Here is a 26,545-nt window from a genome sequence, read left to right as displayed (position 1 = left end):
CCCATCATCCCACCAATGTAAAGTTTATATGAAAATAAAATCAGGTATTTACTGACCATCTATCTAATGCTAATTAAGTTGTGGGGCTAAAACAAAAGCAGAATATATGTGGCATTCCCAGTCATTTAGTGTTATTTAGCATTGCTTAGTGCTAAATCAGTGTTAGAAGGGGGAAAATACCAAACAATCCGCATATCAACTCAGTTGCAAGAAGAAATTACGAGACACATGGTTTGAAAAGTAAATGCAGAAATGAAGTTGAACGTGGACTTCCCCAGGTTGCTCAGTGGTTAAGAATCCACTTGTAAAAGCAGGAGAGAGGGGGTTCCATCCCCTGGAGAAGGAAATGGCTCCCTACTCCAGTATTCTTGCCTGGGAAATCCCATGGACGGAGGAGCATAATGGGTTACAGTCCATGGGGGGCTGCAAAAGAGTTGTACACAATTGAGAGACACTGTTGAATACCCATTGACACAAACCAAGGTTCTGTGCTTTCAGCCACACTAATTCTCAGTACTTTACTTCAGGGTGATGCTTTACATACATTGCTCCTTAAGAATCCTCAAACACCGATCATTTGGGTATCTTCAGACGACTTGACTTCCACATCTAGTTATGCTGCAGAACCCAGTTTCAAAAACCTCGGTTTCCACGGTTGGCCGCTCACGCCACGCCACCCCACCCCCCCACCCCACTTAATTTAGTCCCAGTCTGGATTATTTTTTTTGTTTCTCCAACCTGGATTTAAACTTCATTTAGTGCTAGCAAACTTGGGAACAAAGGGAGCTTCCCTATGGAACTGAATCTAGTTTTTCTAATTAAAAACAAAGCCAGTGACGTGGTTGGCTTCTCGGTGGGAAGGCAAGAACTGACCCCTAAGGAAGAAACCCTCGGGCAGCTTCGCAATGAGACGCCAGTGCGCCACCGCAGCCCAGGGTGTTGGCAGAGGCGGGAGCTACGCCCACCAGCCACCGCGGCGTAGGAAGCAGGGTCCCGCCCCCAGCCCCGGCCCCGCCCCCAGCCACGGTTTCCAGGCGACGCTCTGAAGCGGCCCGCTGGAGACCATGAGCACTGTCCCGGAGTTTTATTCGAGGCGGCGGCGGTGGGACTCGCACTCTGCCCAGTCGGATGTAAGTGCAGCTTCGGCCGACCCCCACCCCACGGCGGGTAGAAGGACAACCCCGCGGCCCCCGCCCACCTCCGGCGCCCGAAGGGGCTCGGTGGCTGAGCCGCGGCCTTGCCTTCCGCGCTCCCCCGGCGGGGCGCCGCCGTAGCCTGGGGCGAGCCGCACTCGAAGAGACCTGGGCAAAGTGGTCTACGAAAACCAGATGATGGAGGTGTGTTCAGCAAACGGTCAGAATTGAATTCCGGCTCCCCACGCTGATATCCAGATGTAGGGAAGTTCCACCTCACCACCTCTGATGGGTTGTCTGCGAAATAAGAAACCCTCGGAGGAAGCAGTCCTGCTCGGTCCGGCTGGGACCCCCGGAGAGGAAAGGCTCCGGGCTGGTAGCTACGCAGCCTTGGAGAGCGCGAATCTGTAGTACGCTCGCTTGCTTTTGAAGGCCTGGGTCAGGGTTACAACAGGTGCTTAACTTCTCTGAAAGACTGGGGCCGCCTTGGGCACCAGTTTATTGTGGTCTAAGTCCCAATTAATCGGTAAATAGGTATGGTGAGCCTTGAGGTGATGCAGGCTCTTAGCCTTCCGCTGTTCCTTCCCTTCCTTCCTTTCTCCCCTACTTTCCTCCCTTCCTTACTGTTTACTGAAACTACACCCCGAAATAATAAGATAAAATCCTGGCATCAAGTTAAAAAAAAAAGAAAGTTTAAGGCTCTATAGCGTTAAAGAGCAAATAGAATTATTGTTAAAAGTTCATTATGACGTGTTGCTTTTAAATTGAACCTTTAATTATTTTTGCTGCAATCATTTCGTTTTACAGCAATTGGGATTGCGATTAGGTATGTGGTACTGGAAAGATGAAACCAAAACACTTGAATTCAGAAGGTAAATTTTAACAATTTTATTATATTATAGCTTTTATGAAAATTACATGTGTTTGTGTAAAAAAAAATTCAAGCAATACAGAAGAGTACAAAGAATAAAATGAATGTCTCCTGAACTCTCACCATCTAGAGATAACTATTTTGGCAGCCTTCCAGATATCACTTTCTGATGACGTTTATCAGCTGCTTCCTATGTACCAGAAACTGTGCTAATCAGTTTATTAACCCTTTGAAACAGCTGCATGTTAATCCACTTTTATATATGAAGAAACTGATGTCAAAGGGCTAAGAAGTTTGAGGAAAGCTAACTGACTTGGCCAGATCACACAACTCAGAGGTGACTAAGATGTTTTAAATCTAGGTCTACTTGGTTAACACTCTATATTATTAACTACTTTATAAAATTGCTTTTTGAGTTATAGAAATAGAGTTTTACATTAATGAGACCATGTTATACCTGCTGCAATAGACAGTAAATTTTACAAGGTAAAATTATTAGATTAGAAGAAAGAAAGTGAAAGTCACGTCCGACTCTTTGTGACCCAGGCCAGGATACTGGAGTGGGTAGCCTTTCCCTTCTCCAGGGGATCCTATCTTCCCAACCCAAGAATCAAACCCAGGTTTCCCGCATTGCAGGTGGATTCTTTACCAGCTGAGCCACAAGGGAAGCCCAAGAATACTGGAATGGATAGCCTATCCCTTCTCCAGCGGATCTTCCCTACCCAGGAATCGAACCAGGTTCTCCTGCATTGCAGGCGGATTCTTTACCAACTGAGCTACTAGGGAAGATTAGAACTAGTTTTAATTCTCCACTGGGAAAATATTGACTCTATTAAAAGTGTTTTTGCTAAACTAACAAGACTAGCCACCATCTGCTATGCACCTGTTATGTCCCAGGCATTTGCATATTTTTCTGATTCATAAAACAGCCTTGAAAAGTGAGTGCTAATGTTTCCTCTCCACTTCATGGATAAAGAAACATGGCTCAGGGAGATTAAGCAATTAAGCCAAAGTTCCATAGCCAGAACAGCAGAAATGACATTTCGAACCAAGATTTATCTGATGCCAAAGTCCTTTCCACTTTAAACAGTATCTCCCTCCAATAGACTGTAAGCCCTCAGTGGCAGGAGCTGTCTTAGTCATCTTCACATCCCTGAAGCCATCTCCAGAATTTCACAGAGTAGGCACTCACCAAATGTCTACTGAACAAGTGCATACTGTACTGAGGACATGGGGGCTGTGGGAGGGAATTTGGAGTGTCATATACCCAAATAATCTGCTTTGCAAAGTAACAACTTGATCTCAGGAGTGTTCAAGTTCTATCACATCAATTTAAGACCTTGGAAATTTCTTCCATGGTTTTGGTCTCCCTCCACCTAGGGTAGGTAGACCACCTTTTACACCCACTAGCCAACAGGAGTTCACAGACATCTAGGTACTCTCAGATTCAGGTCAAGAGAAGATGACCCCTTTTCCTCTCCCCCACCTTGCAGTTCCTGGCATCTTTCCTGGATGAATGACACTGGGACTCTTACCCTTCAGAGAAGTAGTGCCCTATTCACAGGCAGAGTTTGTCTGACCTTTGCAGATTATACCCTGAGGAGGATAACTGTATCAGAATATAGCAGTATACCCATTATCTCCATGCATGAAATGACACAGTAATGGGCAGGGAAAGGGTAGTCATTATTTCTCAAGAAAAAGACCATGGAAAGCAGTTTGGAGGGAGACCTGGGTTCAAATCCTGGTTCTGCTACTAATTTGGTGGTCATAATTTGTCAAGTTACTTAGCCTTGTTAATTATAAGTTCCCTTATTCAGAAAATTAAATAATAATGCCTTCTGAGGAGTAAATGAGGGCATTGCATAGTTCATCAGCTTGCATGCCCATTTCTTTCTTATTTGTTAAAGAGGGAATACCTTGGAGACTTCCCTGGCTGTCCAGTGGTTAAGACTTCGTCTTCCAATGCAGGAGCAAGGGTTCAATCCTTGGTCAGGGAGCTAAGATACCACATGCCTTGGGGCCAAAAATCCAAACATAAAACAGAAGCAATATTGTAACAAATTCAATAAAGACTTTTAAAATGGTCCCCATCAGAGTATCTTTTACAAAAAGGAATACCTTTATTCACAGGTGAGTTGGCCCACAAGACATGCATCTCTCTGACAGAGTGTCTGTAGTTCTATCGTTTCATGTTTCAGGTGCCTTCTACTTCCAGCTGAGAGAGAATCAGCCCCTGTCTGAGTCTTTGCTAAGGTCATGGACTCCCCTGAGAATGCACAGGAAACTATACCTTCAGAAGCCTTGGACTTATTTTTCACCATAGCCTAAGAAAAGACTCTAGTAACCCCTGAAGAGCTCTAACTGGTGTGGAAGCCAAGAGTGGTCCAACCCTCTGCATCTTAGTGATGAGTTCTAGGAGAAAATATGACTTTTTTCTCATTTGTTTCAGGGCAAAGGAAAATGACATGATTGTTCTATAAATATCAGGAAAGCACATCAACACAACATGGTCTAAATAGGTTGCCAGATTGAAGGGGGGACTATGAAGATTGGAAGAAAGTATGGATCTAGGTCAGACTGTGGTTTGGGAGCCAATCAGAGGTGCAATTTAAGGGACAGTTTTCAATTATTACTAGTGCTGCTGCTTAGTGATTCCAAAAGCACTGTGAGCATAGTCTGCTTTCAGAGCTATGGCAGGACACTCACAAGGAGGAATCCATCTCACCATCTGAACCAGAGGATGACTTTAGTCAAGTTAAAAACCACTCAGACAAGTGTGGGAAGGTGTTATGTGTCCAGAGGTCATAAAAATAAAGATGAAGGTTTAGCAGTAAATGTCAGACTGTTGGCTAAGGGCATGCACTGCCACAAGTTCCAAATGCTGAGACATGGTCAGTCTCTCTGAGCCTTAGTTCTCCATCAGTAAAATGACATCCATGTACTGGATGATTTTTTTGATGTCCTCTAACCCCAAATTCTATGGTCTTATGACTTTATAATTCTAAGTTCACTTGACTTAGTTCACAGACCTGAACTGTAAGATCCCAAATGTGTCCTTTTCCTTATCATAAGGCTCTCTCATCTCCAGTTTAACTCAGGCAAACTAATAGGGGAAGAAATGTTGAATTGTAGAGATGGATCTGAAACAAGGTTAGGAGGGAAGCAGTTTCATTTGATATTAACTGAGATTGGGTGTTTCTATATTCTCTCATTTTCTAGAGAAGAGAAACCATGGGAAGGGCTGGTGACCTGAAATTTCTTTAGCCTTGGGGGAGAATTAACAGCCAATGGCTTATAAGTGCCCAAAACACTTTGATGGTCCAAGGGAAAACTGAAAACAGCTTTGTGTTCTTATACAGGGTGGTTATATTAATATTAATGCTGCACATTAGATATCCAGCAAGCAGAATGGACTTCACAGAGCTGTTAGAAAATGTCTGAATGTTTAGGGGAGTTGACCATCTTGTTAAAGACTAAATGGTCTGTCAATAGAATGTATTGACCACACCACTTCCTCTATACCTCTATCAACATTTTTTAAGGTACGTGGGTTATATATCAGTACATTCTTTTTATTCTTGGAGGAGGAAATGGCAGTCTACTCCAGTATTCTTGCCTGGGAAATCCCATGGACAGAGGAGCCTAAAAGAAGGCTACAGTCCAAAGGTCACAAAGAGTCAGACATGACAGCATGCACACGACACAAATTCTTGTTATTACAAAAAAAAAAAAAAAACCTCAAATAATACAAAAGCATACAGCTCTCTTCATCACCACACCACCTCTCTGTCCTATCCAATCCCCATCTCTCTCTGGAGATAGCCACTATCACCATTTTGTATCCTTTCACTTCTTTTTTTCTCACCATTCCCTCAGTATTTCAGCACACCCTCCCCCTAAATACCCAATCCATGGAGACCAGTGATAAGAAGAGGACAAGAAAGAATGAAAAGTTCAGGAATCATCCACTAACCAACTTGGTGCCAATGTTCTGAAAAAAAAGAAAAAAGTCGTTCCCTTGAGGTGACATATCTAAAAGTATATACATGCTTTTAGATTCTAACCTAGTTTTCACTCTGAATATTGCCAGGATGTTGGCAAAAACTCCTGGAAGAAGAAAGTACCAAACTGATTAACTTTATTATTCCCATGGGAGGTATTTCTCTAAAATTATGACTGTGGGCAACCAATGCCAGAAAAAATGTAAAGGAAGTTGTTTCAAAACTTATGTTGACAAGGAGATGATAAGAGTGTATGTTCATGCTTAGAGAATGATTAGTCTGGGGAAAAGTGCTGCTATGTACTGTATCTACACTTAAACTTAACAAAGAGACCTGTAACTGTGGGCAGAGATTAAGCTTCTAAGTCATGTTATAAGTGTGGCATTATTTCAGGCAGAAAAATAAACATCATAATCTACAATGGCTGCCAAACTAATGTATTTGGTAGACACCACAATTCTCTTAGAAAGTGCATTCTTTATAAGGCAGGAACTGCATCCTGCTGATCTTTAAAACACTTTTTTCTGTTTTCCTATTAAGCATTTCCTAATAATCCTGAGAGTCTGTGCATTGACTGTAATCAGACAATGGTTTTTTTTTAATTTATCTTTTTATTGAAGGATAATTGCTTTACAGAATTTTGTTGTTTTCTGTCAAACCTCAACATGAATCAGCCATAGGTATACATATACACCCCCCCACCTTTTGAACCTCCCTTCCATCTCCCACCGCATCCCACCCCTCTTGGTTGATACAGAGCCCCTGTTTGAATTTCCTGAGCCACACAGCAAATTCCCTTTGGCTATCTATTTTACACATGGTAATGTAAGTTTCCATGTTACTCTTTCCATTCATCTCACCCTCTCCTCCCCTCTCCCCATGTCCATAAGTCTATTCTCTGTGTCTGTTTCTCCACTACTGCCCTGTAAATAAATTCTTCAGTACCATTTTTCTAGATTCCGTGTATGTGTGTTAGAATATGATAGTTATCTTTCTCTTTCTGACTCACTTCACTCTGTATAATAGGTTCTAGGTTCATCCACCTTATCAGAACTGACTCAAATGTGTTCTGTTTTATGGCTGAGTAATATTCCATTGTGTATATGTACCACAACTTCTTTATCCATTCATCTGTCGATGGACATCTAGGTTGCTTCCATGTTCTAACTATTGTAAATAGTGCTGCAATGAACAATGGGATACATGTGTCTTTTTCAATTTTGGTTTCCTCAGGGTATATACCTAGGAGTGGGATTGCTGAGTCATATGGTGATTTTATTCCTAGTTTTTTAAGGAATCTCCATACTGTCTTCCATAGTGGCTGTATCAATTTGCATTCCCCCCAACAGTGCAAGAGCATTCCTTTTTCTCCACACCCTGTCCAGCATTTATTGTTTGTAGACTTTTTGATGATGGCCATTCTGACCAGTGTGAGATGATATCTCATTGTGGTTTTGATTTGCATTTCTCTGATTATGAGCAGTGTTGAGCATTTTTTCATGTCTTTGTTAGCCATCTGTATGTCTTCTTTGGAGAAATGTCTGTTTAGGTCTTTCCCCCACTTTTTGATTGGGTTGTTTTTCTGGCATTGAGTTGTATGAGCTGCTTGTATATTTTGGAAATTAATCCTTTGTCAGTTGTTTCATTTACTATTATTTTCTCCCATTCTGAGGGTTGTCTTTTCACCTTGCTTATAGTTTCCTTTGCTGTGCAAAAGCTTATAAGTTTAATCAGGTCCCACTTGTTTATTTTTGCTTTTATTTCCATTATTCTAGGGGGTGGGTCATATTTCTATTCTAGGGGGTGGGTCATTATTCTAGGAGGTTGGTCATAGAGAATCTTGCTTTGATTTATGTCATCGAGTGTTCTGCCTATGTGTTCCTCTAAGAGTTTTATAGTTTCTAGTCTTACCTGTAGGTCTTTAATCCATTTTGAGTTCATCTTTGTGTATGGTGTTAGGAAGTGTTCTAATTTCATTCTTTTACATGTGTGTTCAGTTTTCCCAGCACCGTTTATCGAAGAGGCTGTCTTTACCCCATTGTATATTCTTGCCTCCTTTGTCAAAAATAAGGTACCCATAGGTGCATAGGTTTATTTCTGGGCTTTCTATCTTGTTCCTTTGGTCTGTATTTCTGTTTGTGTGCCAGTACCATACTGTCTTGATGACCGTAGCTTTGTGGTGTAACCTGAAGTCAGGAAAGTTGATTCTTCCAGCTCCATTCTTCTTTCTCAAGACTGCTTTGGCTATTTGGGGTCTTTTGTGTTTCCATATGAATTGTGAAACTTTTTGTTCTAGTTTTGTGAAAAATACCATTAGTAATTTGATAGGGATCACATTGAATCTATAGATTGCATTTGGTAGTATAGTCATTTTCACAATATTGATTCTTCCTACCCAGGAACATGGAATATCTCTCCATCTGTTGATGTCATCTTTGATTTCTTTCATCAGTGTCTTATAATTTTCTATGTACAATTCTTTTGTCTCCTTAGGTAAGTTTATTCCTAGATATTTAATTCTTTCTGTTGCAATGTTGAATAGGATTGATTTCCTAATTTCTCTTTCTGATTTTTCATTGTTAGTATATAGAAAATGCAAATGATTTCTGTGTATTGATTTTGTATCCTGCAACTTTGCTAAAATCACTATTAGCTCAAGTAATTTTCTGATACTATCTTTAGGGTTTTCTATGTACAGTATCATGTCACCTGCAAACAGAGCTTTACTTCTTCTTTTCCAACCTGGATTCCTTTTATCTCTTTTTCTTCTCTGATTGCTGTGGCTAGGACTCCCAAAACTATGTTGAATAATAGTAGTGAAAGTGGACACCCTTGTCAGACAACACTTATTTTTGATATTACAGCAATGCCTGACACAGAGTATGGCCTCAGTATATATTTATTGTTGCTTAATTGTGGTCCATTGTTAGTTAGGCCCATTACTGCTCAATAATGGTTGTACAAAAACTAAAGAGTCTAAGAAACCCTGAGTTACGTAAAGGTCCTGAAACCTTCTTAGAGATAATCAAGCTTTTAGAAGAGTCCACAGCGATGACAACTGAGTCCTGCTCGGGAGGCAGGACTGCCTGGTGGGTAAGCACATGGCTCTGTAGCTAGAGAACTGGCTCCAGTTCTGGCTCTGGCACTTGCTAAGTGATCTTGGTCAGTTTACCTGATCTCCTTCTAAAATTCAGTCTTTCTCATAATGGACAAATTGTGACATTAGTAATATTTTCCTCATAGAGTTGCTGTGAGGATTGAATGATATCATACTTAGAAGCACTTTGCACATAACAAGTACTCAGTAAATCAAAAAAAATCCTTCCAAATTGATCACAAGCCTTCTATTTCTTGTAAAGTTACAGCTGGATTTTCAGATGAAATGTTTTGTTTATGGTGATATTCTGGGGTCTAGTGATATGTAGATGCTGAATACAAAGTCTGATTTTTTCATTTTTTCCTAGGTGGTTGTTCCACATGTGAATACATGGATTAGGTGTGGATGTGCCTCCGATTCTCTCCAGGACACACAATACGTATCAGTCCTAAGGTTCCATGAGCCATGGCAATGCTCTGATTAGTTTCTCCCAAGAAAAGATGAAGTTCCTAATTTTCTCATTTCTATTACAGTTTTACACCTGCAGTAGAACTCAAGGAAAGAGGAAAGAAAGGCAAAGCAGTTCACTTTGTTGAAATTGATGGTCCAGCTTCAGACAGGTAGCTTAACTACCACCATGGCAGTGTTGCTAATAGTGCCTCTTAGCAGAATGGCTTAAGCCTCTACAAACTCTTAAGAAAATATCACTCCCATCATCTTAAGTTGAAATGTAAATACGCATCAAGGAAAGAACATGCACTATTTCACAATTATGATGGGAGCTAGTCATCCCAGTGTATCCTTGTGATAATTTGGCTACAAATGAATTTTCAGCTTCTTATACTTTTAAAAAGAATTGAAAAGGATAGATGTGCCAAAAATAGAAGAGCTAAATGTTCTATTTTGGGTGAAATTGATATTTTCATTTTATGTCAGGCAGTATGCCCTCCTATCCCTAGCATAGTATATACAATGTTTAATAAAATATATTCCAAAATGATCCTACATTAAATGAAACCCACGCATAACACTCAGGGTCTTCTTACTTTATAGTAAATACTTTCTGTGCCTCAGGATAGATTAAATACAACTAAAACCTTTCAAAGGACTACTAAAGGGCTTCCCTGGGGATTCAGTGGTAAAGACTCCACCTGCTGTGCAGGAGATTCGAGTTCCATCCCTGATCCGGGGAGATCCCACATGCTGTGGAGCAGCTAGGCCCATGTCCCACAGCTGTTGAGCCTGTGTTCTAGAGCCTGGGAGCCATATCTACTGAGCCCATGTGCTGCAACTGCAGAAGTCCAGGTGCCCTAGAGCCTGTGGTCCCCAACGAAAGAAGCCCTGGCAATGGGAAACCTGCTCACCGCAACTAAAGAGTAGCCCCTGCTTGTGCAACCAGAAAACCCCTTGCAGCAACAAGGACCCAGCATAGCCAAAAATTAAAAAAAAAAAATTTTTTTTAAAGCACTGCTAGAGACTGTCATGTCCCCTAACAGGTTGACAGATAAACGGTTTGCTCTAAGAGATGATAAGTCACCCAGAGGCTTGGAGAAACGGAGTCAGCAGGGCAACGTTACACTCCACGATGCTAAATGTGAGTAACTGTGTCATCACCCTTACATGTGTTCCCTGGTATCAGCCTCTAAGGCAGCAGTTTGTTCCTCTTTCAACTGTCCATCTTCTCTCCCTTCAGTTGTGGCTTTGCTTTTACTACAAGATACTGAGATGCCGCGTATCTGTTCCTTTACAACATTTATGAGGTATGTAATGCTTGTGAGACATTTTAGATCTTTTATCTTTTATTTTGAAGTCATTCCATCTGATAAATGATGAAAAATCTGAGTTTAGGAGAAAGAGCTGGCTCTATGCTAGCCATCCTCTCAGGATTCTGTTTCAAAGACTGAGACCAAAGGGAGAAAAAGTCAGGTCACAGGAGCCCAAAATAAAGTCAAGGAGTATGGAGAGCATATTGTCAGAGTTCCAGCAAGTATGCACTGTGTGTATGTTAGTTAAAGGATATGCTCACAAAAAAAAAGGGTATGCTCACTTACTGAAGATCAGTGTTCTCCACTAGTTAAGTCTGGCAGCCCCAAGTACTAGGTGTGTGACTCTGGCAGAGCTTCTTGTCCTTCCTAAGTGTCAGTTTCCTCAGATACAAGTTTGGAAGTCCTGGTGTCGCAGGTAGCTGTGCGTGGAAGGTGCTCCACGTGACAGCTGCACTTGCGACCGCTCAGTGGAAAATGGGTGTCCTGAACTGTGGGAGCGCCCTCAGATTCCCTCAGCATTCAGTGAAGACCATTTATGGCAAACATCTGAGAGTCTCTGCCTGATGCTTTCTTTATTCTATGGCAGGAGCACCCTCAGCCAGACTACAGGGCAAGCTTGGGGCACTAGGGAGTCAGCATCCCAGAAACAGCCTCCAGTCAGTGATGTGCTGGAGGGAAAGTTGGCAGATAAATAGCCCACCTTCCCCCTGTCAGGATAACTCTTGAGTTTTCTGCACTGTCTCCCAGAGTCCCCCATGGGACTGAACTACACAGTGATAATGAACTTGTTAGCACCCCTTTTCTGTCTCACCTCTCCGCTGCCTTACTGATGTTTACTCTGGTCACTTCCAAGTAAACTACTTACTCTCATATCTGTTTCATGCACGTTTCTGAGAGAACCCAGCCTAGGACAGGTAATTATTAATATCGTGGAAAAAAAAGTCTGCACTGCTCATCTTCATCTTGCTCTCAAGGTATGGTTAAGGAAAGCATGCCACAGTAAACATTTCCATCTGGGGCTAGAAAGGAAGCAGCAAAAATTTTGTAAGAATATTTGGAAAGAAAACAAAGGCTTTTAGTTTTAAAGCACATGATGTAGGACTGTAAATCAATGCAATCTTTTTGGAGAGCAAAACTTATATGAAACTTTAATGTACAGATATTCTGTGTCCTAGCATTTTCACTTCTAGGAAGTTACTAAAAAATGTGGCTATGAGAATGATTACTGCAGCAATGTCTATAATATTTTTTAAAAACCCAAATATCCATCAGTATAGGATTAAATTATGAGCTACAGAATACTTTATCCAGCTGTTGAAAAAAATGAGAAAAATCTGTACATGGTATTATGGAAAAGAGGTCCATCCTACACAGATAAGTGACAGAAGCAAGTTTCAAAGACTTGTGTATACAGCATTGTCCCATTTGTTAGAAAAAAATTTAAGGCATATATTCATGCGTATGTATGTGTGTTGGTAGGGAAGGACCTTATATGTGATTGTCTGTGCTCTAGAAAGGTTAGGATGGATTCATGCCAAACTCTTAACAGTGGGTTCCTCTAAGGAGTAAGATGGTGACCTAAAGAATGAGGGGAGAGCCTTTTTACCTCATACATTTGTGTACATTTTTTAAGCAATAAAGTTACCTATAGTATAAAAACTTTTAAAAAATGAAAACTAATTGATAAGCAAAATTGTAATTCAATTGTGACCTCCTAAAAAGTTTTGTTTATAAAAGTCAGATTTCTTATATCTTCAACAGTTATAGTAGATAGAATTTTAAATGTAAATTAGTTGTGTGATAGGTATGCTGACATGTGTTTCTACTTCTTCTTGTGTTGTGTGCCTATGTATTTTTTTATGACTAGCTTCATGATTGAAATACGTTATCATTATTTTCTTTTAATCTCCTCATAGGAATAAGAATCTTGACAATTTCCTTATGGCATTGTTGTACTACTTATATTATTACTTGGAAAAAATCTCACAGGAAAAGAAACCCAAAAGCTATATGATGTAAGTAGAATTTTATAGTGCATTAAAAAAAATTGATTTATTTATTTCTGGCTGAGCCTCGGGGTTTCCAGGATGTTAGTTCCCCACCAGGGACTGAACCCAGGGCCCTGGCAGTGAAAGCACCAGTCCTAACCGCTGGACCACCAGGAAATTCCCCATAGTGCACTTCAAAGCTTTATCACTGCCAGTATTAAAACTAACTTTTGTGTAGGCTACAGAGATGATGGAAATTGAGAAATCTTGGATTATTAAGATAAAATGTTATTTAGTATTTCTCTTATAAGATAAAAAATAAAATGTTTATTATTATTAAACATTTTATAGGGAGGAGTTCTCCAGTTTTTTTTTTTTTTTTGAGTTCTCCAGTTTTAATGCTCACTGAATAATTCAGATGGGTATTCTGTTAACTAAATATTCCAAACAATATAGACCAGCACTGCCCAATAGAAGAGTATGCTCAACTTTTGAGAGCTATGTATGTAATTGAAACTTTTCTGATAGCTATATTTTCAAATTGTAAAAAGATACAGGTGAAATTAATTTTAACAAGGTATTTTATTTAATCCAGTGACTCAAAAATATAATCATTCCAACTTGTAGTCAATGTTAGGAAGTTATTAATAAAATACTTTACTTTTATTTAGCAAGTTTTTGAAATGAGGTCTATTTTATAATATTCCTCAATTCAGAGGAATTGAACAATGTGGATATAGATATTATTTCTGTTTTTCATGCTTACAAAGTTCTTGCTAAAGCATTTGTAAGCATCTAATTTAAAAAAACCAAGAATTAAAAAAAATTAACGGGTTTGACCCAAATGATTTTCTGCATTACAGAAGAAAACAAGATTTCTTAGGCTACATATGAAGAATTTAATCACTTTAGGTGGAGGTGGCTCAGAGCTATACAGGGCAAGAATCTGGGAACTCAGCGTCCCAAGCGGAACAATGCCTCTCAGGCATGGTGACCTTTGCAAGCCATGAAACTTTCCCAGTGCCCTCCCCAGTACATGTGGAACCAACCCAATGATTTAGCTCTTAGAAATGTTGGATAGGAGTCATCAGTTTGTTGCTGTGGAATGTTTTCAAAATGCAAAATCCTTGCACATAAACAAGCAGCCTGAGAAACATTTTGTGGACAGATGAATGTATTGGGATAGCAATTTTCTAAGGAACCAAATAAATAATTCAAACATTGCTGCTCCAGTAAAGCCATTATAATATGCAACATCCAGCAGAGCAGCCAGAGATTATGAAGTGTTTCTATGGTAGCAGAGGGGCTCAAGCTAGCCGTGGGCTCAGAAACTTTGAGGAGTCTTACTGTTTCCAAAGATGAAATTTATTAGACTTTGATAGCATATTAGCTTTTATTTTGTATGGTGTTTTCAAATTTTGTAGATTATTGCTACTCAAGTCAGAGACATTGTTTCGGTTCTTAAGCTATAAGAATAGATAACAGAAAAGAAAGGTTTCTTAGTTATTTTTGAAATATACTAAAATTATAGAACCCAGTAATATTTGGTTGGGGGTTCCTTGGTGGCTCAGATGATAAAGAATCTGCCTGCAGTGCAGGAGACCTGGGTTCAATCCCTGGGTTGGGAAGATCTCCTGGAGAAGGGAATGGCTACCCACTCTAGTATTGTTGCCTGAAGAATTCCATGGACAGAGTGAGTAGTCTGGGGGCTACAGTCCATGGGGTTGCAAAGAGTCAGACACAACTGAGCGACTAACACTCACCTTTTTTTTCAGTGATATTTGTATATTTTCATAGAATGAATCAGTTACAGAATGACTGAAAAATTCAAGCCTTAAAAGTAATGGTTCTGTGGTGTGATTCTAAAAAAGCATAACTTCATTTTCAAGTTTCCATTAGTTGATTGGTTTATTTATTAAAATAGAAACAAATTAAATTACACTGAGATATCTGGGCATAACTTAAAAATTAATTTCAGTCAAAATAATGAGGTCTAACAGAGAGATAATAGTTAGCACTCACTTTCAGTTATTGTCCAGATTAGATAAGATAATACATTTTATCCTAACCTAGTGGTTGGCACTTGGAAGGAAAGCCTATAACCTGTGAGAGGTGAGTGGGAAGAGATATAGAAAGATGTCAAAGATACACTTAAGATGTCAAAGATACACTTTGATGATCTTAGATGACTAAAAGACCTCATTCCAGAAGAAGAAGCCTTATCCCCATTTTACCGATGATGAGGCTAAGGCTCAGAGAGTTTAAATAGCTAGCTGGAGGTTACCTGCCAAGTTAGTGGTGGAGCTGAGACCAGAACGCACACCTCTGACTCCACAGTCTGTCTGTCTGGTGTGCTCTCATCCCTCACTAGTCAGATTGGCTTTCTGTCGCTAAGGCTATCCATTTGTAATTAGGACTTACAGCTTCCGAACAAAGGCTCAATTATGTATGCAGTTTTAAACATCATAAGTATTTTCAAGTTGTTACAAGCTTCATAATTATAATTTTTAATGTTGGCATAACGTTCCATCAAGCCACTGTATGTTAGTGACTTATAGATCTGCCTGTTAAGAAGCAATGTAGTGTAGTGATAATGGCACAGACTTTGGTGCCTGGCTTAAATCCCACAGGGACTCATATGTTAGATCCTTGTCAAGTCCTTAAACAGTAACTGGCTGTGTTACTCCAGCCTGTATTACTATTCCTATTATCCCTCCATTTTATATATTTTTGGAGTCTCCAGTTTTTCTGATAGACATAAATAATTGCATTGATATCTTCATATGTTACATTTCTCCCCTAACTTTGGATGATTTTTTAAAAAGAAATTTCCAGGAGAGATTGTTGGATAAAAACTTATGACTAATTGTGTGGCACTTGAAATTATTACCAAAATTTTTTTCCAGAGGATTATACCTGGGTTTGTTTTAAATGCTAGGCTCTACCCAGACTTAATGGAACCAAAATCTGAAAGAGGAGTTGGCATTGGAAATTTGGACTTCTAGCAAATACCCCAGGTGAAATTTTTTACACTATTAAGACTTGAGAACCATTTGCCTAAACATTTCAAACCATTTCTTCATTGTTGTTTGGTTTGCTTTGTTTTCAGCAGCGAAAGGAGAGCTTAACTATTGGCAGATCTGGCAAAGTAGAGGTAAAAGCTGAAGGTGGTGCTTCTGAAGGAAACAGGGAGGCAGGAAACAGTGATGGTCACTGGGGTGCTCGTGGGAGCGTGTGTGTTGGGTTATTTGATATTTGGGCATTTAAAGTTGGAACCCACTTTTATCTTTTGCAGAAGCTCATGTTATTCTTATGACTCACAGGCCTTCTCACCATGTGTGATAAAGTTTTGTGCTTAGAAACCTCTATGTTCTCCTTAAACCCACTCCCTTTCCCCACAGCTTATCCTCCTGTGGTTAGTCTAGTGGTTAACAACAGAAGGGGCAGTATGCTGTTCCTGTTGTTTAAAGTGCATTTCATCTGGTTTAAATCTTTCTGAAAACAAAAGGGCAGGAAACAAGATAGTGACACTTCATTTTTCAATAGCAACCACTGGAATATATTGTCGGCAATATTGTTTCCTACTGTATTGTACTGCAAAGCTTCTAAAATTAGGCTTCAGACATGCTATAACCTAAAAACGGATTGTCTTTTAGAAAGTACATTTGCAATTCAATTGGATGGAGCTATGTTTTACTGGGAAGCAGGAAGGTGATTGTAATTGATGCCAGAGTTCCCAGAGTAGTTCCTCACTAGTGCCTTTTTAGCAAATAAAGAACTGAGGGTGGACAAATGTTGAGTAGTTCAAACACTGAGCCCCCAAACGTAGTAGGAACGTCAGAAAACCCACAGGCAGCTAAGGTGGGAAAGTCTCCATGGCTGTTATAGCGAAACAGCAGGAAAGTGGGCTACTTACTGCCTCAGAAACTAGGATAGGGAATTTGTTACTTGAGCTGTTCTCAATTAAGACTGTCTGTGTATAAAATTAAGGGTACATCAGTTCAGTTCAGTCTCTCAGCCGTGTCCGACTCTTTGAGACCCCATGGACTGAAGCACGCCAGGCCTCCCTGTCCATCACCAACTCCTGGAGTTTACTCAAACTCATATCTATTGAGTCCGTGATGCCATCCAACCATCTCATCCTCAGCCCCTTCTCCTCCCGCCCTCAATCTTTCACAGCATCAGAATCTTTTCAAATTAGTCAGCTCTTTGCATCAGGTGGCCAAAGTATTGGAGTTCAATCCTTCCAATGAACACTCAGGACTCTCAAGAGTACATAGCACAATATATAAAGAATCTTTAAAAAATGAATACTCAGGACTTCCCTGGTGGTACACTGGATAGGAATCCCCCTGTCACTGCAGAGGACACAGGTTTGATCCCTCATCTGGGAAGATCGCTCAGGCTGCAGAGCAACTAAGCCCATGAGCCACAACTACTGAGCCCACGCTACAGAGCCTGTGCCCCACAACAAGAGAACCTAATGTAATGAGAAACCCTCACACTGCAATGGAAGAGTAACCCTTTGCGACTAGGGAAAGCCCGTGTTCAGGACCAAAAACTCAGCACAACCAAAAATAAATAAATTAATAATATTCGGCATAAACTGGAGATGCTGATTACAATGATAAATGTCAAGGACTTGGAGGACCTTCCTCTGCCCCAGCTCAAATAAAAAAAAAGAAACGATAAGTGAAATGTGTTGACTCACTTCTGTTTCTTTCAAACTAGTTTATACTTCTGACTTTTCACTAGTTGATAAAGACATTTACCAAATTAATCCAGATTATTGTTTTTCTTTTCAGGGGGCCTTGTAGAGAAAAAAGAAATTAATCCAGATTTTTGTTTTTCTTTTCAGAGGCCTTGTAGAGAAAAAAGAAATGGAAATGATTATCAGTAAGTTAGAAGCAGCACAGAAATACTTGGCACAGAAGTACTGTGTCCTCGTCCTGGGCTTGGGAATGCCTGATAAGCATCACATGAGCTGCGGAAAGTAAGCACCCATTTAGATCTTCACTTGTGTATATATCCACATCCTTATGACCCTTAACTTTGACTTTTGGTGCCCTTGAGAAAGGCTTATTCTTTGTTGTACAGAATAAGTGGGCTCAACTGAGACTGTCCCAAACTCATGTAATGTAGTGTTGGAGAGAGCCAAGTGAGTCCAGGAAAAAACCCAGAATCTCAGCTGATTTTTTTTTTTTTTCTTTCTTTCAATTAAAGTTGATTTACAAGGGAGCGGGTAGAGAGGGAGGTGGGAGGGAGGATTGGGATGGGGAATACATGTAAATCCATGGCTAATTGAAGTCAATGTATGACAAAAACCACTACAATATTGTAAAGTAATTAGCCTCCAACTAATAAAAATAAATGAAAAAAAAAGTTGATTTACAATGCTGTGTTAGTTTCTAGTGTGACAGGTATTTTAACAACCTGCTACCACTTGGGTTTAAGTTTCTTTCAGATTGAATAGGATTGAAACATATACATTACCATGTGTAAAATAGATAGCTAGTAGGAAGTTGCAGTATACACAGGGAGCTCAGCCTGGTGCTCTGATGACCTGGAGGGGTGGGATGAGGAGGGACGTTCAAGAGAGAGGGGACATATGTATACTTACTTCTGATTCACGTTGTTGTATGGCAGAAACCAGCACAATATTATCAAGCAATTATCTTCCAAATAAAAGAGTAAGAACAGTAAAAGTAAAAAAATTCTCTCAAATTATATCAGCTCAATGAAATCTTGCTTTCCTGTTGCCAGGCAAGGGCTACTTGGCTGCCTTGGGTAAGAAGCCGAGTGATGGGCCAGTGTTGAAGTGGGTATTGGGTGTGTCCTCTACCCTTCTGCTGCTTGTTTTTTAGAAACAGTTGTGGGTAAGAGTAAGGTAGGAGTAGTAAAATGACCCCATTTGTGGAAGGATATTTTTTACCTTAGGATGACAGTTTATAATAACTAATATAATTAAAATTTTAAACTGTCACATCACAGGAAAGTTGGGGATCACAGGAGAGAAAATTCCAATCCTTAACCCCAAATCTCCCTCTCTGAGTACTAATTTCACAATAGGCTCAAGACCCGTCTCTGATCATGGTCAGACTTTTAAAATTTTTTTCAAACTTTATTGGCAAAGAACCCAATACATAATTTCTCTTGTCTCCACATTCCCCCACATTTTTCAAAATACAAATATTTGTATTGTATATACTTTTTTGTGTTCCACATTTTTTCTGTGAGCCTTATTCTAGTATTCTGCTTATATAATCTCACCTACTACTTTGAATAGCGCTGTGGTTATTCTGTCATATAATGTATCAGTTTGCTTAACCATTCCTCTTATGTACACTTGTGTAGTTTCAGTTTTTATGCTTTCTGTTTTAACATTGAATATCTTTATATAAGTAACTTTGTTCATTTGCGCTGTTTTTTTGTTGTTGTTATTCAGTCACTGAGTCATGTCTGACTCTTTGCCATCTCATGGATTGTAGCACGCCAGGTTTCTCTGCCCTCCACTATCTCTCAGAGTTTGGTCAAATTCATGTCCATTGAGTCAGTGATGCCATCTAACCATCTCATTCTCTGCTGCCCCCTTCTCCTTTTGCCTTCAATCTTTCCCAGCATCAGGATTTTTTCCAGTGAGTCAGCTCTTCACATCAGGTGGTCAAAGTATTCTAGCTTCAGCTTCAGCAAGTCCTTCCAATGAATATTCAGGGTTGGTTTTCTTTAGGATTGACTGGTTTGATCTCCTTGCTGTCCAAGGGACCCTCCAAAGTGTTCTCCAGCACCAGAGTTCAAAAACATTAGTTCTTCAGCACTCAGCTTTTTTTATGGTCTAACTCTCACATCGGTGCATGACTACTGGAAAAACCATAGCTTTGACTATGTGGACCTTTGTCAGCAAAGTGATTTCTCTGCTTTTTAATATGCTGTCTAGATTTATCAGGAATAAAGTGGCTAAGCCAAAGTAGAAACTCAGTTGTGGCTGTCTGGTGGTGAAAGTAAAGTCCAATGCTGTAAAGAACAATATTCCATAGGAACTGGAATTGGAGTTGAAAGGAAAAATATAACAAATCTAGACAGCTTCCTAGTATCTTTTCCTCTTCTTTAAAGGACACTAATCCCATTATGGGGCCACATCCTCTTGACCTCATCTAAACTCAGTTATCCCCCAAAGGCCCCAATTCCAATTATCACCACTTTGGAAAGGTTTTAAGGGCTTCAACATATGAATTAGGGTGGGGGAAAGACACATTCCATCTATAACAAGGTTAAAAGAACACTCTAAAAAACATTTTTAAGTACATTTTTATTACATTGTACTTTTTTATACAAACTTTTAAAAGAACTCATGTTTACAAGTGATTGCCTCAGTACATTACCTAGAGATGTTGGTCTTTCTGCCATTGTGGGCCATGTCACCTGCTTTGGAGAATAATCAGTTTTTTAGCTCACTACCCCCATTCACGTAACAAATTTTATATAGGCCAAATTGCTGAACAATGGATATTGAGTAAAACAGATTATAACATGACTTTACCAGAAAAAGTTGTTAATCGGCCATGGGTGTTGATTGTATCCTTGCATGAAGTTTGTATTGCTCTTTTTGGTTGTTTTTATTTAGAGAAGATAAGGACAATGTTTTTGCCAGTTATGAGTTATGAACTGATTTTAACATTATTTAACTTCTTCCTGTTGTGAACAAGCTTCTATTCTGTGTATTTTCTGACTTTTCTTTCTAATGTATGCATACTTAATGTTGGACTAGAAGACCTTATGCTGTTTATCTCTGGAGATAAAGATTTCAGTAGAACCAATAATTTAGCGGCTGTTAATTTAGTGCTTTCATGATTCTTGAGAAGTAGGAGGACATGTCTTTCTGTTCTAAATACATCTGTGAAATCCTGATATTACAAAAGCTTCAGCAAAATTTTGATGAACTTGTTGAGTAAAAGTGCTGTGTTTTCTGGGATAGATGAGAAAACCTCCAAATGGCACAAGCCCATAGAACTGGATTTGATCTTTGGTTATGGCCAATTCTGGCTCCAACCCCACCTCTACCCTAGAAGGCATACCCTCCTCCTCTGCGCTCAGGGCAGCTGTCACCTGACTGGCGGTGGGGATGGGAATGGGGACAAAGAGGTTTCTTTGAAGCTCAGGTGCTTAAGTCGTCTTTAAGTCCTTCTTCCCAACCCTTACCTTCAGTCACTTGCACCAAGGCCTCTTTCCCTTCCCCAAGCACATGCCTTTGAAATTTCTCTTCCCTTGTACAGAGCAGGCCTTGACCATCTTTTAAACCTAAGGCAGCAGGGGTCCTAGTGGGAACACAGTTTTTTTTTCTCTCCCCAGCCCAGAACCCCATGGCTCTAGGCTTTACACCCCTTCAGGAATGACTGAAAATATGATTTGGTTTAGAGCTAAGAGTCTCATTTAGCAGGAAGGAAAAAGAAACCACATAACAGAGCATGACAGTCTCTGAGTTTACCAACAGCCTGGCTTCCCCCTCTTTCCTTTGGATTTCACCCTCACGGGTAAATGTAAGCCCTCTTTGTTGACCAGCATGGCAGCCACTTAACACCTGTGGCTACTGAGTGCTTGGAATGTGGCTGATCCACATTAATATGTGCTGTAAGTATAAAATATGCACTGTACAAAAAGTTTAAAAGTGAATAAAATAACTCACTGATAACTTAAAATATTGATTATATATTGAAATGATAATATTTGGGGGTAAAATAAGTATATTATTAAAATTAATATCACCTGTTTCTTTTTACTGTGACTCCTAGAAGGTTTTAAGTCACATTTGTGGGTTGTATTATATTTCTTCTGGATTACGCTCTTATCAACCTGTGTCTGTTTTGTTTCTGACTCTTTTTGTATCCAATAGCCATAACCACTATTTGAGATTTTTTTTTTCTTTATTTTAAAGTCAGTCTCTAGTTCTTTATTTCCATTCCTGCCTACACCTTGTGTTACCTCTTCACCACTGTTTCCCTCTTCTCACCTCCCGGACATACACTTTACCAGATATATTTGGAAGAATACATTTCCTCGCTGGCTTGTTTATCCTGAATTTATACTCATTATGTATATCTTGAATTTCTATTAATTTATTTTAGCTTTTTCTATGAGTCCCACTTTATTTTTTTTAATAAAGTGTAGTTAATTTACAATGTTGTGTTAATTTCTGCTGTACAAAGTGATTCAGTCACATAAACATCATTTTTCATGTTCTTTTCCATTATGGTTTATCACAGGATATATTGATTAACCAAACACTAGGGGTTTTGAGCTGGGTAACCTCGGAAGTTGAAGAAAAAGACATTGGCACTCATTCACAGTGCCTTTTTGATATCATTTATGTGAGTAAATAGTTATGAGATCATTGGTAATAATCTGCAAAGAGCCCTTTTGAAGATAAAGGATTGCCTAGATCACTGAAATATTGAACTTCCCTTTTAACCTATAGTTGTGATTTGTTTTATTTCAGGGGAAAAATATCAGATACACAAAAAGACTGGAAATTCTTTGAGGTGAGTTACTTACCTTTGGGGACTCTGCTCTTTGACATGAAACATGAAGTATAGCAATAACCAATAGTTACTTTTCAGGCACATATTTTTAGTAAATATCTTCTAAAAAGGATCCTAATAAGCTGTGTGCCATTCCTTAAATCTTTGGTCTGATTTTCCTCCTGCAAAAGTGAGTACGTGTATAAGTTCCAACAGCTCTTCAGGCATGTGGAGAGAGTGGGTCATCTTGGTTTGTGTCTCCTTAGCGGTGTTCCATAGACAGGAGTTTCCCATGTCATTTTTCATGTCATTGCTGTGGACTGTGATTCTTGTCTGTCTTCTGTCGTAGTCCTTTTATACATTCTGTACATACGTAGCCTGGATTGTCTTCCGACGTCAACACTTCACAGAGATTGAGGAAGAAATAGGAAGGCTCTTTCGTTCCAACATGTTCAACATTCCTCGAAGGAAGCGCGAGGATGAAGAGTCAGGAGGGGAAAAGAAGCGCATGACTTTTGTACAATTCAGGTATGACCTTTTGACTCTCCTAAGTTCAAGGGCGTTGCTAGAAAACAGGATGATGTGACCTAAATGTCATCCCTGCTTCTCCCTGCCAGGAGAATGATGGCAAAACGCCCAGCGATTAAAAAAGCCATTCACATGCGCTCTCCAGTCATGTCCACTCTGCTGCCCTCTCTCAGAGAAAAAGCTCAGAATGTCTCTGAGAAAAAGTACCGTCAAATAGGCACGAAATTCCCAGCCCAGATGCAAGAGCCCAGGGAAACTCTGGACTCTTTGCACATGCCAATGTAAGTGGCCCCAGGGGAGAGGAAGGAGAGACGGAGAGTTGTGTGTGGCTTCCTAGTTGGGACCCAGGAGGGGCAGGGGCTCAGACACAGTGCTTCTGCCAGAAAGTTGAAAAAAGGTGGAAACACAGTCTTCCCACCATCCCTGGCTCCTGTCCACCTGTTTTCTTTCCAAATCAGCCCTTGGTATACGCATCTAGGCTAGAAAAAACTAGAAAGTTATACTAGACTTCAAACAGTTTTAATTTGGTGAAGTGAGTAGCAGACTTTGTAAGACTGAGGTTTTCCCATTAGAAGAATAATCTTTGGGAAATGTGGTACAAAATCTTGCTCGGTGTCAAGTTTTTGGACCCATATTTAAGACTACAGTGGTGGTTCATAGAAATAGGGAAAGCTTAAAAAAAGTAATAGGTGCATAAATCTGTGTGTGTGTGTGTGTGTGTGTGTGTGTGTCAGTCTTAGCTTTATACACATACGAAGCACAACCTTAGTTGTGCCTTAGTCTTTGACCTCAGCAAAGATTCATCTATACCAATAATTCTTTCCACAGAGTTGGCATCTTGGGGGAGCCTCGATGTCAGTTCAACCCCCATACCCTTATCCCCCTTGATCCAGAAGAAAGCATGAAGTCTGGGAAATCGTCTTCCCTGATAGAAAGAAATAACTTGAGGATTCAGGATACACTGGACTTAGTCATGAGAACACTGTCCTCTCAAACAACATTCCCTAAATAATCTATACATTCCACTTCTGTAGTTAATTCTTATATTTGAAGTAAACTACTTTGACTTAATCACTTATATAAGACTAATGTTTATTATTAAACTTTAAAACTTATCCAAATTATTTTGCTAAAAGTTCAACAGTAGACTAAAGAATTCTAGGAAGCTTTTGAAAAGCTCATTTTGCTATATTTAATAGTTTGTTTTGTTAATTATTTACTTTCTTGGCTTTACATGACTGTTTAGAGTAATGTATTAGGACATTTGCCTTTTTATACTGCTCAATGAACAATGCAAAGAAGTAGAAGAAAACAATAAAATGGGAAAGACTAGAGATCTCTAAGAAAATTGGAGCCATCAAAGGAACATTTCATGCAAGGATGGGCATGATGAAGGACAAAAATGGTAAAGACTTAACAGAGGTAGAAGAGGTTAAGGAGAGGTGGCAGGAATACACAGAAGAACTGTACAAAAAAGGTATTGATGACCCAGATAACCATGATGGTGTGGTCACTCACCTAGAGCCAGACATCCTGGTGTATGAAGTCAAGTGGGCCTTAGGAAGCATTACTACCAATAAAGCTAGTGGAAGTGATGGAATTCCAGCTGAGCTATTTAAAATCCTAAAACATGCTGTTAAAGTGCTGCACTCAGTATGTCAGCAAATTTAGAAAACTCAGCAGTGGCCGCAGGACTGGAAAATGTCAGTTTTCTTCCCAATTCCAAAGAAGGGCAGTGTTAAAAAATGTTCAAAAGTGAAAGTTGCTTCGTCATGTCCAACTCTTTGTGACCCCATGGACTATAGCCCGCCAGGCTCCCCGTCCAGGGAATTTTCCAGGCAAGAGTGCTGGAGTGACTTGCCATTCCCTTTTTCAGGGGATCTTCCCAACCTGGGGATCGAACCTGGGTTTCCTACATTGGAGGCAGATTCTTTACCATCTGAGCCACCACACCACCAGACAACTGGGCTCACTTCCTATGCTAGTAAAGTGAAAGAAAGTAAAAGTCACTCAGTCATGTCCAACTCTTTGCCACCCCATGAACTGTACAGTACATGGAATTTTCCAGGCCAGATTACTGGAGTGGGTAGCCTTTCCCTTCTCCAGGGAATCTTCCCAACCCGGGGATTAAACGCAGGTCTCCTGCATTGCAGGCGGATTCTTTACCAGCTGAGCCAACAAGGGAAGTCCAAGAATACTGGAGTGGGTAGCCTATCCCTTCTCCAGGGGATCTTCCTGACCCAGGAATTGAACTGGGGTCTCCTGCATTGGAGGAGGATTCTTTACCAACTGAGCTACCAGGGAAGCCCCATGCTGGTAAGGTTATGTTCAACATCCTTCAAGCTAGGCTTCATCAGTACTTGGATGGAGAACTTCCAAATGTACAAGCTGGGTTTAGAAAAGGCAGAGATCAAATTGCCAACATTTGTTGGCTCATAGAGAAAGCAAGGGAATTCCCCAAAAACATTTACTTCTGCTTCATTGACTACACGAAAGCCTTTGACTGTATGGTTCACAGCAAAGTGTGGGAGGTTTTTAAAGAGTAGGAATACCAGATCATTTTGACCTGGCTACTGAGAAACGTGTATGCAGGTCAAGAAGCAACAGTTAGAACCTTACATGGAACAACAGACTGGTGCAAAATTAGGAAAGGAGTATGACAAGGCTGAATATTGTCACTCTGTTTATTTAACTTATATGCTGAGTACATCATGCAAAATATTGGGCTGGATGAGTTACAAGCTGGAATCAAGATTGCTGGGAGAAATATCAACAACCTCAGATATGCAGATGATACCACTCTAATGGCAGAAAGGGGTACTGAAGAGCCTTTTGATGAGGGTAAAGGAGGAGAGTGAAAAAGCTGGCTTAAAACTCAACATAAAAAAAACAAAGATCATGGCATCTGGTCCCATCACTTCATGGCAAGTAGAGGGGAAAGAGTGGAAGTAGTGACAGATTTTTTCCTTCTTGGGCTCCAGAATCACAGGCTGGTGACTGCAGCCAAGAAATTAAAAGACCCTTGCTTCTTGGAAAGAAGGCTATGACAAACATAGATAGTGTATTAAAAAGCAAAGGAAAAGAAAAAAAGCAAAGACATCACTTTGTCAACAAAGGTCCATATAGTCAAAGCTTTGGTCTTTGTAGTAGTTATGTAAGGATGTAAGAGTTGGATCATAAAGAAGGCTGAGCACCTTAAGAGAATTGATGCTTTTGAACTGTGATGCTGGAGAAGACTCTTGAGAGTCCTTTGGACAGCAAGGAGATCAAACCAGTGAATCCTAAAGAAAATCAACCCTAAAAATTCATTGGAAGGACTGATGCAGAAACTCCAATACTTTGGCCACCTGATGTCAAGAGCCAATTCACTGGAAAAGTCCCCGATTCTGGGAAAGATTGAAGGTAAAGTAGAAGAGGGAGGCAGAGGATGAGATGCTTATATAGCATCACCGATGCAATGGACATGAACTTGGGTAAACTCTGGGAGATGGTGAGGGACAGGGAGGCCTGGTGTGCTGCAGTCTCAAAGAGTAAGACATAACAGAAGAACATTCTGTTTCTTCATTTTTGAGTTCCTTTTTGTTTTATGAGAGAGAGTAATTGGTACATCTGAAAACAAAATACCATAAAAAGGCAAAATAAAATA

At 40.0% G+C, this 26,545-nt stretch overlaps 1 protein-coding gene across 1 annotated transcript; it reads left to right on the top strand.

Annotated features, from left to right (window-relative positions):
- Positions 1-1,037: 1,037 nt before the first annotated feature.
- On the top strand, positions 1,038-26,545 carry PPP1R36 (protein phosphatase 1 regulatory subunit 36). Its single transcript, XM_061156882.1, has 11 exons — positions 1,038-1,130; positions 1,941-2,005; positions 9,639-9,725; positions 10,602-10,699; positions 10,799-10,865; positions 12,788-12,886; positions 17,718-17,852; positions 22,350-22,392; positions 22,721-22,899; positions 22,989-23,180; positions 23,728-26,545. Exons 1-11 carry the CDS (start codon positions 1,065-1,067, stop codon positions 23,909-23,911), a joined length of 1,215 nt encoding a protein of 404 aa, XP_061012865.1. The 5' UTR covers positions 1,038-1,064; the 3' UTR covers positions 23,912-26,545.

Source organism: Dama dama, chromosome 12, assembly GCF_033118175.1.
Source record: "Dama dama isolate Ldn47 chromosome 12, ASM3311817v1, whole genome shotgun sequence".
Taxonomy (NCBI): Eukaryota; Metazoa; Chordata; class Mammalia; order Artiodactyla; family Cervidae; genus Dama; species Dama dama.
Note: the sequence above shows the minus strand (reverse complement) of the source record. Positions and strands in the feature narration are given on the sequence as shown.